Source organism: Cyprinodon tularosa, unplaced genomic scaffold (genome assembly GCF_016077235.1).
Source record: "Cyprinodon tularosa strain WSP-4 unplaced genomic scaffold, ASM1607723v1 ctg492, whole genome shotgun sequence".
Taxonomy (NCBI): domain Eukaryota; kingdom Metazoa; phylum Chordata; class Actinopteri; order Cyprinodontiformes; family Cyprinodontidae; genus Cyprinodon; species Cyprinodon tularosa.
In genome coordinates, this window is record NW_024039221.1 from 471811 (window position 1) to 487134 (window position 15324).

Sequence of the window (15324 nt, forward strand, 5' to 3'; positions counted from 1 at the left end):
TTTATTACCTCACAACATATTTGCCTTACTTAAAATGTATGTGTCTTTTACCAGACTGATCTATACCTTTATCAATATATTTCCCTAAATACATTAATGATATAGAGAGCCTGAAGGCATACTATTTAAGTTATTTGCAAACATTTAGTGCAGTCCAAACATTTATTTATATTATAGTACAGCTGAGAGCAATATAATAGAGGGTGTAGATTGATGATTCGCTAACTTTTAAGTCCAGGGACCTTAAAGCATTTCACACTTCAGTCATTGACACTTTGACAGTCATGCAATTGGCACCACTGGGCCATCTGACTACCGTCAGCAGGCAACAAGACCACTGACATGGAGTAAACAGGGGGTTTTGAGGGTCATTCTAAATTTTACAAGCTTCTTTAAATGTCACCTATTTTTGGTAAACTTTGTAATAATATAGGCTGCATCATAACATCTGTTTTGGTTCTAGAAAATGTTATGATTCCAGATGGCCACATTACTTCTGAAGTAACTTTTCAAAATGTTTTTTTTTTTTTTTTTTTTTTTTTTAAGTAAGGAGACTTGAACAAAACTACATTCAGTCATTCACCCATTCAGATACTGATGATTGCAAGCTACATGGTAGCCATAGCTGCCGTGGGGCTCAATGACAGAAGTGAGACTACCGTACGCGTCTCTGGGCACTTTGACCACCATCAGTAGACAATGTGGGTGGAGTTTCTTGCCCAAGGACAAGAGCGAAAGCCAGCGCTGGGGCTTGAACCAGCAACCCTCTGATTGAAGGAAAACTCCTGCATCCAACCCCACTGTCATCCTAGGTGACTGCACCTTTGTGGAATTGTATACATCTCCAGGAAAACCATCCATCATCTATACTCATTAAATTTATTGGGTTTTTGGGGAGGTGCCTTTCCAGCTGTTATTGGGCGAGAAGCAGGGCCCACTCTGGACAGGTCAGTACATCACGGGAAAACCTCTTTAACTCGTCGACTATGCATTGCATTAGTCTTTAAGTGACTTTATCTGCTCTTTAAATGATTTCAGGCTAGCTTCCAAATGACCCAACAGGGTTTTGAGTATTTTCAACAGTTCCTGGTGGGCTTCCAAATGACATCGAGTGATTTTATAGTGAGCCAACAAGACGGGGAATCAATAAAAGGAAACAATACGAGGTTTCTAAAAGGGAGCCTAATACATTAAGTGTTGCTTAGCTACAATAGTTTCAAAGAGGTTCATCAGGGTTTACCAGACTTCAAGAAAAGGTTTTGATCCTTATAGACAAACTTTCTGGTTTGGGATTTTATATCTATGTGATTGAGTCCAATAGCAATATTTTGTTCATACTTAAAACATTAACAAAACAAGGGGTCTTTTCATTTAAAGCAATCCAACACAACCTCCCCCCAATGTCATCAAATATCCTGTAAACATTTTTTGGGGCTTTGTAGTGAATCATATATTCTTTACAGCAGAGTGTATAAATAAGAAGCATTATGATGTGCAGTATTTTGTTATCATTAATTTCAAACATCAAGACATTTACCACATGCCTAAAGCTTTGTAATCCACGTGGCTACAGTATGTGATATGCTATATGTATATATATACATTTAGCTGGCAACATCCCTACAAACGTCCTATTGTAGCAATCATCTCCCTGCATCTCATCGGTTGGATGGAAATGTACTTCCTCCAGGGTGGCCCGCTAAGATACCTGTAACTAAGTTTCCATGAGGCAGACACCTCTTAAACTTCCCTATTTGACATTGCTTATAGTTAGAATGGCTCAGTTTTATGGTGAGCCATTGCTATAGTTATGCTGCTATAGGCTTAGGCTGCTGGAGGGCTGCTGTGCTCTCTTTCATCCCTTTGAAATTAAAACTGGCTCAGGATTTGCCTGCTTATCTGTTTTTTCCTTACTAACAGATCCACCTATGGAGGTAATTTACCATTAATTTTTTACACTGAAAGTATTTATAGATCAGGGCTTCTATGTTTTATTTTGTATGTTTGCTCCTGTCTTCTTGAACACCAGTTAGCCTGGGTAAAAGGCCACTCACCCTGAGCCTGGTTCAGCTGGAGGGGAGGTTTTCCTCTTCACTGTCACTACATGTATACATGGTTTGAGGGATTCCTATATAGTCAATAATCCTGACAAGTCAACACATGCTCATCTCGGAGTGTGACCTGCAAGTTAATGACAAGATACAATCCGCGGGTTTTCCCTGATAAAACCATTTTGCAAACATGACTGTATGATATGACTGAATTGTCTCTGTAAAGTCTGTTGGGATAAAATGTGTTGTGAATTGGCACTGTAAAGGATAGCTAAGTGCTAACATCATAAACCTTTTTGTCCCAGATTCTTTTCTGAGAAGGGATCACCTGAAACAAATACTTTAGATAACACTTTGCAATGTAGCCTATACATATTGAATGACTATAAGATATTAAGGGAAGTTTAACAGAAATGATCTCACTCAGACCAGAGAAATGGATCAGTTTACAATGGTAGCGCTTAACATCGGGCTCACCTCGTCAGGAGGGTTGCCCAGAATAGCAGTTCAAGAAGCATTTCATACATCTCACACCCTGCAAAATCACCACATCATGACATCTACATGTTTGCAAATGAGGAGACATCACTGGCTCCAGCCATATTGAGATAATAGTCTTCTTAGGTTAAGGCCAATCCAAAAGCATACTGACAGAAAACTGTCTTAACTTCATTAATTACAAGGGGAAACATTCGCCTTAATACTTAACAGATAGATATTAGTATTTAACAAGCACAAACATGATTAATAGAATGAATCCTAACAGTGCTATATAAAGAAACTGTCGTGAAATTGGAGTTATTTATTCAATAAATGTGGAATGTCATTGTGCTATCCTCTGTCTCCTAAATACTTTCAACCAAGAATACAGGATGGAAGCTGGAAAACCTGGATTGAATCCACAAATGCATGAGGGAGAACATGCACACTCCATGCAAAAAGAGCCAGAGCCTACCTGCTGCAAGGCCACAGTGGCACAAGCTTCCCCATTGTGCAGCTCCATCTGAACGGCATTACAAACATATTGCAGCAGCCTGTATTATTTCCATTTTGTCCTTGCATTCCTTCTCAGGTTGTTGCCTATATTTAAGTCTATATGAAGCCTGAATGGCTTATAAGGACGGTGGCAAACAGATGGGTGGATTTTGAGATTCTTGCAGAAATTAGCACGTTTTAAAAAAACATTTAAAAGGTGCGAAAATATCAAAGAAGACTGAAAAACGTCAAGTTTCTACACAAACATTTTCTGAAAGGTAGAATAGAAAAATATTTCTAAAGAATTCAGAGTTAAAGGAAGTAAATTAACTTTTCCATCCTTTCATTCTGAATTATTACTACATCACTGAAAAAGAAAACATTCTCAGAGAAAATTGAAACATTGAAAATTTCAAGCTTGAACATGTAATTATTTGGCCACATTAATTGAAGTATTATGCTGCCATCTGCTGGACAAGAAATATTCCAAAGTTAAAGATTTGTAGAGGAGGCAGAAAGCACTACTAAGATCCAAGCATCTGAGGAAAAATTGGCCAGAAGGGGCAAAAAAACAACAAAATTTAGACATATTTCATCAGTAGCAACACTACAAATGGCCAATTCTCATGTTAATAAAAAATAGACCACGCAAATGATTTTAAAACTTTTTCCAGCTTTAATGCGACGCATACAGAATTCTGTTGAAAAGAATAAAACCTGAAATCTTTAAATTCAATCTGGTTCAGCTGTCAAGTTCAATAGGCTTTACTAACTTTCCGTCACCTGTGATCTTTGGCCAAAGCAACAGGTTAAAAATCCACAGGATTTAATTGTTCAAAGGCATCAGTGAAAAAAAAAAAAAAACAAAAAAAAACGCTTAAACAACATGACACAGCAAGGTTGATTATCACTCACTTGAGAAAATATGGAACAACTGAGAGGGTAGCTGCAGGAATGTCTGCCAATTTGTACCATTTTCCACCAATCATCTGGTTCTCTGTACGTTTCAGATAACCTAGTTAGTGCAACTTTTTTGCTCATCATAAAGTTTAGCAGTTGCACCTTTTTTATTAGAGGAATTTTACAGGGAAAATGTCATTTCAAAAGGTAAGCAAAACATTTTTAAATGATTCATTATGGCTACATTAAATCGCAGCAGTGGAAACTTTTAGGATCTACTTATACATAAAAATGAAAAAAAAAAATGTTTCAAAGAAATTAATGAAAATCAGCTTAAAGATCATGAATCGTTTTTCTTCCACTTGAGTCGGTCTGTCCTCTGATGTAAAACATAGATGGAACTTGTCAAAGATTTTTAAGGCACTGTAGCTGACGAAAGTTTTAAAGACTTGGAAAAGGACAAATATATAATTCCCCAACCATGAATGCCTGAAGTGATTATCATTGATTTATATTTAAATCCATGAACATTAAAAAAGATAAACATCACACTTAATGGGAAATCAGCTTTGGGTTAGTGTGACTGCATGACTTTACAAAGTAAGCAACATTTCTGTAGAATGGGCAGATTTTATGTTTCCTGTTTTTATACAACTTAAATTGAAGAATAAAACCTAAAATCTTTCTGATAAAGAAAATATGAGTCGTTCTAAAATTTGTTTCTGGGCAAATCCAAAATACTACACAATAAAAAGCAACCTGAAAACAACCAATAAAGCTCTTTAAAGTGGGGCTGTTGAACAGAATTGAGGTAGAAATTTAACAAAAAAAAAAGGAAAACTTTTCTTTCTGAGGGGGTGTCAGCAGGTGGGACACGTACAAAAATCAGAAGTTGGCTTAAAAACTATGACTGGAGTAAACATGTAAAAACCCTAAAAATCAATGGCAGCTAAACGTTGATTCATCCATTCTGCTGTGTGAGAAAATAAAAAGGACAATTAGAGAAGAATTCGAATCATTTTGTGCTTCCATTCGTCCGTTCTTTCTCTATGTCTCTGTTTCTGTGAGTCCAGCTGCCCTCAACTGGAGCTCTGCTGGGTTTTCTCTCTGGTGTGTCTGCGCATGTGTCGCTTGTAGTTCGAGTTGTCACTGAAACTGCGGCCGCACACGTGGCAGCTGTACGGCTTCTCGCCCGTGTGGACCCGCAGGTGTTTCTGATACCCGTCAGACCGGGTCAGTCTCTTCCCGCAAATATCGCACGTAAAAGATTTGTCCACTTTGCCGTCGATTTTTCTGTGAATCCGCATGTGTCTGGTCCACTGATCGCGTTCATAAAATCCCCGGCCGCATATGGTGCAGATATAAGAGTCCAGCGCTTTAGTAAGTCCAGCATCCATGCAGTCATGCAGGCTGTTTCCTGCATCTGCCTCAAAACCAGGCTGATCCTCAGTGAGATCAGAGCAGGTCTGCTGGATTGAGGTACCAGGTTGCGGGTCCATCTCCAAGTCCCCGAGGTCGTGGCTTTGATATTTTGAGACTGGTGATCCGGTGGAGCCGTTGTCTAGCTGCGTTTCTGCTGCTCTGTTCTGGAACAAAACAAAGCTGACGTTGTTCTGCTCCGACCTCCGACCGGGCAGCTCATCTGGATGATCGATCCACACATCTTGCTCCTGTTCCTCCTCTTTGACGCGAGTAGAAGGTTCCTCTTCATTTAGATCCAGGCTGGAGCTCCAGTCCCGCTGATCTGAGACAGCTGCAGAAAACACAACCCAAATAGTCATTTTTTCTGCCATGAATAATTTTGGTTTAAACATTTTTTCCACAAATTAGCAACACACTGAAAATATATATGACAAAATATTACAAGATTTTATTTCTGTACATTTTGACAATGATGGGTTACAGCAAATGGAAACATGAAGTCTAGCATTTTTCAGAAATTTTGATTATCAAAAGGATAAAAAAATGTTTTAATCCATGCTCGTAAATTTAGAAAGAAACAATCCTGACTTGATATCTGCTCCAAATATGACTCCTTCCTCCTATGCAGAGAATCAGCTACAATAAGTCATTGGGGAACAAGGTGCCTAAACACTGCTGAGTTTGAGGTCGTATAAATGGGAAGTTAAGTAGAAGGAAAAACGTCCCTCTGCTTTCAATGTGACTAAACCCTTAAGAGGTTTATAAAGCAGAGAAGTTGAAGTGTTTAGGAAAGGTGTGAATTGCAGCTGGAGTCAGCACTTCAAGAGCCACAACACACATGGTTCTGGATCACGTTATTCCCAATTCATGGCTTCATTCTATTGGTGTTATGCTCTTGTTCCTTTCCACTTCCTTTTTGCATCTCTAAACCACTTATGGTTTTATTTCCAGGGCTTGTGAAGATGAAAGGTCATAAAAAGATCAAATTTTATTAAAAGAAAAAAAATGACTCTCTACTCCTTATTATTACCCTCTCTCGGCCAGCAGAGTCTTTAAAAATGTTAGATTCTGACCCCGATCCTAAACTAAAAACTCTGAATCAGTTTATCTATTCCAAAAATAGAGACAATCAGAAGGGTTTTGTAGAAGAAAAGGACTGGACTGTATTAGGGCTGAAACTATTAATTGGATTGATCGATTATTGAAATTATCATCAACTAATTTAGTAATAGATTAATCGTTAACTGTAGTATAGAAAATGTAAAATACGCCTTTAGCTGACAGAGCGAAACATCTTGAGCAATAACTATACAAAAAATCGGAAAAGAAATATGACTATTTTGCATTTTAGATAAAACAAGTGGAACTAAAACCTTCTGGATAGAGCATATTGACATAAGAGAAATATTTTTTAAGTTAATAAAAAGCCTCCTTTATGGAACCTTTTGCTATCCGATTATTAATCGAATAAAATCTAAATAATAATCACTAGTTGCAGCCTTAGACTTTATTAGTGGGAAGTTGAGTACCTTTGCTGCCAATGTGTTCAAAACCCTGGGCTGATAAAGCAGGGAGGTTCACTGATTTTGTATCAGCAAAGATGCAATTTGGACTTAATTGCTTCTTCATTTTTAAAACAATTAAATCTAAATATTAAAGCTGAATAAACAATTTAAGAAAAATAAATAAGAGCAGACTTTCAGGAAAGTTGAAAACCATTGATTTCATTACATTCTTTTCTTGTCTTTAAGAGGATTGAAGGCCTCCAAAAGTGGAAGATTAGCCTGAAAAGTTCTGGTTAAAGGAGTCAGAAATTTCTGCTTTTGATGCACAAACAGCTGTTGATCATTAAACTGAAATAGTGAAATGGAAGATTTTTTTTTCTTAAGAGAACTGACCAAACAAGCCTTAGAAAAATACAAAAATAAACTATTCTATGTTATGTTTGACGCAAAATAAGTTGTAATAGCTGTACATATGAATTTAAAGTTGTCACTTCATCAGGAACCTAAATGCTAAAGATTCAATGGGAACATTTTACCTCCTTTTAAAGCCAAAGCTGGGGCTCCATGTATGAACAGAGGCTGTCTGCCTACCTGAGCTGTCGGCCTGCAGGGAGATGCGCGGCTTCCTGCAGAGCTCCAGCAGCCGGCGCTGCCGGTCGATCTCCAGCCTGGACCGGGAGATTTCCTCCTCATATTCCGCTATGGTTCTCCCAAAAACCCCGAAAATCTCCTCTGCAGCCGCAGTGAGCCGCTGGTTGATCAGAAGCCTCAACATCTCGATTTTAGACATGTCTGCTGTAACTTAAGACTCTCCAAAACAAAGGAGATATGGTCGAAATACGGATAAAAACTGTGGCGATCCGGTGACTTGTGTTATGAGCTATAGTTCCAGGTTAACTTCTCTGAGAGGTTCGAAGAAATCTCTAGAAAGTCCTCCAGCGCCCCCAGCTGGTTAGGAAGCCTCAATACATGCTGTGTTCACCAGATTTTATTCATAAATGTCTAGAAAGTCCTCCAGCGCCCCCAGCTGGTTAGGAAGCCTCAATACACGCCCTACTCACTACATTCATCAATTTATAAATATCTGGTCTGATTAATTTAGATTTCACGGGTTAAAACATGGAAACATGATTTGTTTTTAGTCTTAAACTTGCCCACATTTTTTATTGTGAAGTTTAATTATTACAATAAAAAATTACAATAGTTATCACTGTTTTTAAAAATCTGTTTTAAAAGTTTTTTTTTTTTTTGCTATTGTTTGGCATTTTTACATTTTAAATTATCATTAGAACTTGCCAGATAATCGAAAAACATCCCTATAATCACTTTTCAACATATTCTATTCAAATGTTCTAAGTAATTAAGTAAAACATAAAAATTATTAACTTAACTAGCATTTATGATTTGTTTCCCTTTGTTTATGCTTTAAACTAAAAGGTTTTTCTACAGCTTTGTTCCATTTCTTCAGCCTTAATCTGGCTAATTCCCTAGTTTCAGTTTTAAATATCTTTGATATCTAAAAGCAATTTGTTGTATCTTTTTAATAATCAGTAATATAACAGAGAAAGTTTGATCAAACTATGTATTTGTTTTCATTTTGTCAATAAATACACAATGAACCAGAAATCAAATCAAAGTTTGGTGATCAATTTATTTTGTATGTATATATATATATATATATATATATATATATATATATATATATATATATATATATATATATATATATAAATTATATTATATTGGTAACTTAAAGAACATACATTTAAATCTCTGCTTTTTCCAAAACAACTCAAGAATTCGTTTTAAAAATGTGTTTTATTTTGATCTTTTTGCAAACAGGGATTTCTTTTTCCTTTTTATTATTTTTTGAACATATTTTTATTTTCCCTAAAATAGCTTCTCAGCAGATTTTATGACATGGTAAAACAAACTGTATTTATTATTTTTGAGAAAATAAAAGTTACCTGCGTTTTTCTTAATCTCAACAACCGCAAATATAAAGGAATGCAGCTATTAGAAAAAGAATAAGTTGTGATCAAAAATGACATCAAAAGCATTAATATATTGCATTTGCTCAGACAAATTAAGCTTGATTAATGCACAAGAATCTGAAAAAAGGAAATCCTTTATGTATTTAATAATACATCAGTTTTCTTTCCAATAAATAAATATTGTAATCTTCAGTACCAGAAAAGTCTCAGTAAATATATCCAAAGCAGACTAAGTTGATTTTAACCACAAGTATAATAAATTTGTAGTAAAAAAACATGAAAAACCAGCATCTAAAAGAGGCAACTTTGAATTTTAGAAAATGTGATTTTAGAAAACATATTTTGTAGGTAGAATGTAAATATTGTAATAAACAGAAAATTTTTAACATTTACTGCACACATCTTGTACAACACAACTAGAAAAAAAAAGTATTTCAGGAAGAAAATAAATTAGCAATAACCAAGTTTACTTAAAGTAAGTTAACGCTTTAGAGAAACACCATAACCTACAGAGGGATGAGGAAAAGTTTTTCATTTATTAAGGCAGTGGGAGGGAATACAGAATTTAAAGCCAGTTTAAAAAAGGATTTTTCTTAATAAATTGACTTAAGCCACAAATGTACTATAGTTAGGAGGTAAGGCTCGGTAACTGGTCTCAAAACATATTGAGGTTTTTCAAAAAGTTATGGGTTTATAGCCGTTCAATATTCACGTCAAAGCAAGGCTTTAGTTTAAAATCCTTTAAAGAGATGCAAAGAGACGGATGTTTATGCTTGAATAACGCACAGATGGAGCAGCAAAGAACTCCTTTTCTCTGACATTGAAGACGCTACCAGTCAGCTGGTTGAAAAAAATAAGGCTCTGAATCCAATTCTTTGTTTACAAGGAAGAGAAATCGGTCTGGTTGGAAATATTTCCAGACAAAATAATAAGGAAATTAAAGGAACGACGGCCATAAGTTCTACATGTCAAACACTGGGCTGCAGCCAACAGCATGCTGGCTACCTGAGCAGGTAACACAGCTAATTAACCAGCTGATAGCAGTTGGCTTATTTTATGTTATTGATTTGGTCTCAATTAAATTAATACAAATTTTTAAACAACAGAGTTATACCATAAAAATTGCATTTTGTTTTAATAAAATTTCTGACCCATGCACAACTGTTACTAAACTGTTGGTTGCTTTATTAAAAATGACATGCACCTAACATTTGTTAGAACAAAGTGTCCAGGACACCAAGTAACAAATTCTACTTTGGAAAATTTCATCCATCCATTTTTGGTCATGCTTATCCCTGCTGGGGTCGCGAGGGGTTCTGGTGCTTATCTCCAGCTTTTTACGGGTGAGAGGCGGGGTACAGCCTGGACAGGTCGCCAGTCCACCGCAGGGCAACACAGAGACAAACAGGACAAACAACCATTCACGCACACACTCACACCTAAGGAGAATTCAGAGATGCCAATTAACCAAACAGTCATGTTTTTAGACTGTTGTAGGAAGCCGGAGTACCGGTAGAGAACCCACGCATGCTCAGGGAGAACATGCAAACTCCATGCAGAAAGACGGGGAATCAAACACGAAACCTTCTCTTTTGCAAGGCAGCTGTGCTACCCACTGCATCACTGTGCAGGCCTTATTTGGGAAAGTAGGTCATCCTAACTGTTAAAAAAAAAAAAATCAGAAAAATAAAACTCTTGCTCTCATAATGTGCAGGTTCTCTGGAATTATAGACAAGAACAATATTTCATTTTTTCATGTTTTTAGAGTTATTAAAAACAGGATAAGGAGTGTGACAGCCGTCAGCTGGCAGTGATGGCCGAACAGATCAGTCCTTTCTTCTGACACGGATGTTTGTAGAAGCTGGAGAGCTGACTGAAGCTGCGAGCGCACATGGAGCACCTGTACGGCCTCTCGCCCGTGTGCGTCCGTAGATGAACCGTCAGGTTGCCCTTCTCTGTGAAGCTGTGGCCGCAGTACATGCAGGCGAACGGCTTCTCGCCCGTGTGGCTGCGGACGTGGCGCACCAGCGACGCCCGCCTCCCGAAGCTCTTCCCGCAGATGCTGCAGCTGTGCGGCCTCTCGCCAGAGTGGATCCTCATGTGGATGCGGAGGTTCCCCCGCAGCGTGAAGCTCTGCCCGCAGACGCCGCAGCGGAAAGACTTTTCTCTGTGACGTTTGAGGTGAAGCTTTAGGCTTTCATTTTGTTCCATCTGTTTCCCGCAGACCCCGCAGCTTTCCTGATGCACTGAGGCGTGAGTGACCAGATAACCCATCTTCTGGAAGGAAATACCACAGACCTGGCAGCTAATCTGTGACAACTCAGCGAAACCCTGTGGCTCTGACGTGATGCTCTGATCTTTGTTCTCTACGGTTTCCTCAGACCTCCAGAGGCTGGCTTCATCTTTCCAGCCTCCTTCGCTGTTTTCAGTGTCAGAATCCTCAGAGATTACTCTCTCATCACTCGCTGCTTCAGGATCTGGATTTTGTGTCGAATTAAAGTGACTCAGCGCTGTCGACTCTCCAAGGTCCTCATCAACACCTTCTGACTTAATTGGAGCAGCAGAGGTGTTGACATCTTTGCTGACAACAACGTCGGTCTGAAACAGAGGAACATCAAGGCTCGGGTTTTCAGGACACTTTTTAATCCAGGAGGATTCCTGCTGAGGCTCTGAAAAAAGAAAGAAAATAAGACTCTTTTTATTGTCTTTCTGTTTTAAGTGATTCCTTATATGCTCCCATCAGTGCAATGCCTCATAAAAATATTCTAAAATATTACATTTGTGGCTATTACTCCTTAGCTTTCTCATATTTTGACACACAACAACCACAAGTAGTATTTTTTTTTATTTAGACCAACAAGTGTTGCACAAATGCGAAATAGATTAAAATGCTAATTGTTTTAAAGTGTTTTTTAAATATAAAAAGATAAAACAAGGCAGACATTTGCATACTACTTTAGTTTTTAACCCCTATAAAATCCAGCATGACCAACTGCCTGGAGAAGTCATCTGGTTTACAGTATGTAAAAGTTATCAAAGAAGACACCAGTTATGTGATAAATCTGAAGGAGCAGCAGAGCTTCACAGTTAAAAAAAAAAATTCAAAGAGATACTTAGACTTAAATGCAACTTTTCTTGGCCAAGATAAAAACTATTGTGGGTTGAAAAACAATTTTTAAAGTCAGAGTATGTCATCTCTGTGCTGAAACATGGTGGTGGCATAATAATGCTGCAGAGAGGCTTTATTTGACAAGGTCAGAAAAAATGGTCAGAGCAAAATACAAGATACCCAGAACTACAGTAGACACGTTCATGTGTTGGTTTAAGAAGTTTTTCAATTTCATTTCTGGACTGACCTTTTTTTCCCCCCAAATTTCCATTGAAAAAATATGTTGTTCACTTTTAACAATAACTGCACAAAATTGACTCTATATGGGAAGGAAAGTTAAACCTCCATGCAGACTTGGATGCCGCCCCCATCTTCAGATTTAGATCAAAGCTTTCTAGTAAATAAGTGATGACTTTACTTTTAACTAATATCGATGGGGAGACAGAAGGGCAGGATGCAGGAGTTCAAGCTGGAACTGGAGATCAAACCCCAGTTTTGCCCGCCTTAGGTGATGTGTTAAAGACACATCTGATGGCATTCTTTAGTCAGCGTGCCCCAGTGCACCTATTACTACAATCTAGTTGTCCATCATTTCTGACTATGACTGAATCGTTTAAATAAATTTGCCTTGGGTAAGCTCTTTCGGGTACCTGACTTGAAAAGGCACGGCATAAGGTAAGTACATTTAGCAGTTAACATTGAATTTAATTGGACTTTATTGGAGAAATTTTCAGGGAGCCAGAGTGGCAGTCTGTGGGAGTGGGGCTTGACCTCAGAACTCCCCTTCACATGTTGGCCTGTATGAAGATCACTTAGATTAGCTGGAGCAGGAGATTTTATCATGGCTGACAGGAAAGTTGCAACTTTTCCGTTTAATATAAAACAGCCTCATAATAGTATTTTTGACATCTGCTCTTTAGTTTTTGCATCAATATAATACAATTCGAGTTCTAGTAAAAGCAGGAGGTTTAAGTGTGCATGTGTCTGTGTTTTTTAAATGTGTGTTTTTGGACTAATAAAAAAATCTACACTAACATTGATGATGATGCACTTTTTGCATGTGATTCCATTCCTCAGGGTCATATGCAAAAAGTGTTCCTTCTCCCCAGAGACCCTGCATACAGGTTATTGATGATCAAATTCGTGTTTCTTGTGTAATTAAGCAAACAATAAAAGCGAATTAATTGTTTTGCTCTATAAAAGCATTTAGTATAACACAATAACTACAATTATTCTGAAATGACAGCATTATTTGAGAATATTTGTGGAAAATATCCTCAAAATAAAATCAAACTTAAGTTATTTAAAGCATATACTTTAGGTCATGATGTTTTTAGTAAGCTTATATTTAAAAAGCAGAGACTAAAGGCTAAGTTAACCCAAACCAACCGGTAGAACGGCTCCACTCGCCCTCCCCGGTCCTCAGATTATCCAGCTCCCGCTGCTGGCGGTCTATCTGCTCCCGATATCGGGCTACTGTCGTCCCGAACACCCCCAGAATATCCTCCACTGCTGCCGTCAGACGCTCGCTGAGGAAATTCCTAAATGTTTCCACCTCTGATAGGGGGCTGTTCACAGGCTCCACGGCAGCGGAATGTGGCTGAGAGTACAGCGGGAACATTAGTGGCTCAGCGGACATGGCTATTTTATATCCTCCTTCTCTGCTCTTGTTTTTCCAAGGCAGTGGAATATCAGCATACACGAAGATTTGTGTAGATCAAACGGAAATAAAAATAAGACGAGGAGAAGAAACAAAATAGATGTTCTAAAATGTTTCTGACGATATTTGTTGGCGGAGTTCAAGCTGTAATATAAAAAGTAAACAAAGCAGGACCCTGGTCCGTAGGAGAATTATGTCCGGAGGAATCTGTGGCTGATCCTGAGTAAAGGTTCCGCAGACCTCCTGCCAAGTTGAACTACAGCGCCCCTTGCTCCTTGGGGAGCAAACCGGTATGGCAGGCCGTTTTGACATTTATTAGAAGCGCTGTCCTCTCGAGTGTTCCATTTGTTGATCTCTAAAATAAGATTCTTCCTTTTCAAAACTACATTCCTACAAGTCAGAAATGTTCATATAGATATCCTAAAAAAAAACATTTGCTAGCAAATATTACATTTCAGGCTGCCAAAAATATAATTGTACTACTAAGAACAAACTTTCAAATACCAAGAAATCTTTACAAATTTTAAGTTGCCCTTTTGACATTTAATTTTTACTTCCAGATATCTAACATATACATTCTTCCTATCTAAAAGGAATTCTGACTAGGATGAATTCTAATTTTAGATATCCGTAATAGAGTTACTACTGCTAGTCATAATTACTAATTCGGATATCAAAAATTAATATAACATTACAGATATCTAGAAATACGATTCTTGACATCTAAAATATATTTCTGCTAGTACAAATATAATTACAGATATAAAGTGCTTATTTTTGTAAATAGTTAAATTGAATTTCAAGATATCTCAATTTTAATTATGCCTATCTAAAATGTAGTTTTAGATACTTTCAAAAGAGTAACGAGGCTCTGCTTTAACATAAAATAGGCAGGCTGACTAGTCACATTTCTATCATAGATTGCACTAAAGCATTCTACGTAGTCACAATTACAATACTCCTAGTCAGAATTGTATTTTAGATATCACTAATTACATTTCTACCAGTAGAAATTAAATTTTAAGTACTCTGGAATCAAATTTTTACTAGTAAGACGTACATTTTAGATATCTACAAATTTTTACTTATTTTAAGTGGCCGTTTTATTTGTTTGTATTTCAGATATCTTTAAATATATTCCTTCTATAAAAAAATTAACATTTCAGATATCTGAATTTAATTCTTACTAGGACAAATGACATCACTATACCCCATTCATGTTTTTTGGGCCGTTACTTTCAGATAGCCAAAATGAAATTATTTATATCTGAAATAAACATTCTGGTTGTCTAAAACTGCATTTCAGATCTCTGTAATCCAATTGTTGCTAGTCAAAATTTTTAATTTGAGATATCAAGAATCAGGACCACAGATATTAGGTATGTTATACAATCTAGTGGTCCAATTCACATTATAATACCAGATGTAAATGTAATATTGTTGCACAGTTTAAGTCTTACACATGAAAAACAGGAATCTGACCTATGGTCTGTTAAACATGTCTGTTAAAGAAGAAACATAATATGTCTACTGTCACATTTGGTAAAAACAGTAGAGGTTGGATATGCAGTCTTCTGATATTGCATTTTCTTTTTTTCTTTTTTTATCATTTTTTTTTTCCAGGGATTTGGTTTAGCTGAAACAAGACTGATGATAAACCCTCATTGATGAGGAACATCCAAGAGAGCCTCAAACAACATAGTTTGAA

The 15324-nt window shown here is 37.1% G+C and overlaps 2 protein-coding genes across 3 annotated transcripts; both read right to left on the bottom strand.

Annotated features, from left to right (window-relative positions):
* Positions 1 to 3701: 3701 nt before the first annotated feature.
* LOC119794810 (zinc finger protein with KRAB and SCAN domains 1-like) lies at positions 3702 to 7772 on the bottom strand. Its single transcript, XM_038302514.1, has 2 exons — positions 7445 to 7772; positions 3702 to 5679 (listed from the first exon to the last, which is right to left on the bottom strand). The coding sequence occupies exons 1-2, from the start codon at positions 7641 to 7643 to the stop codon at positions 5006 to 5008; spliced, it is 873 nt and encodes a 290-aa protein (XP_038158442.1). The 5' UTR covers positions 7644 to 7772; the 3' UTR covers positions 3702 to 5005.
* A 2788-nt stretch (positions 7773 to 10560) lies between these two features.
* On the bottom strand, positions 10561 to 13826 carry LOC119794794 (zinc finger protein 418-like). 2 transcript variants are annotated; one of them, XM_038302507.1, is made up of 3 exons: positions 13346 to 13826; positions 11353 to 11516; positions 10561 to 11319 (listed from the first exon to the last, which is right to left on the bottom strand). In XM_038302507.1, exons 1-3 carry the CDS (start codon positions 13593 to 13595, stop codon positions 10648 to 10650), a joined length of 1086 nt encoding a protein of 361 aa, XP_038158435.1. In that variant the 5' UTR covers positions 13596 to 13826; the 3' UTR covers positions 10561 to 10647. The 2 variants fall into 2 exon arrangements, with proteins under 2 accessions (XP_038158435.1, XP_038158434.1); XM_038302506.1 differs by having other exon boundaries at positions 10561 to 11516.
* Between the last annotated feature and the right edge of the window lie 1498 nt (positions 13827 to 15324).

Bases quoted from the DNA above. Each gene is read 5' to 3' on its own strand.
- LOC119794810 (XM_038302514.1), bottom strand. From the start codon at position 7,643: ATGTCTAAAATCGAGATGTTGAGGCTTCTGATCAACCAGCGGCTCACT. The intron at 5,680-7,444 runs GTAGGCAGACAG...TGTTTTCTGCAG, and splicing joins CCTGCAGGCCGACAGCTCAG to CTGTCTCAGATCAGCGGGAC.
- LOC119794794 (XM_038302506.1), bottom strand. From the start codon at position 13,595: ATGTCCGCTGAGCCACTAATGTTCCCGCTGTACTCTCAGCCACATTCC. The intron at 11,517-13,345 runs GTTGGTTTGGGT...TTCTTTTTTCAG, and splicing joins CGAGTGGAGCCGTTCTACCG to AGCCTCAGCAGGAATCCTCC.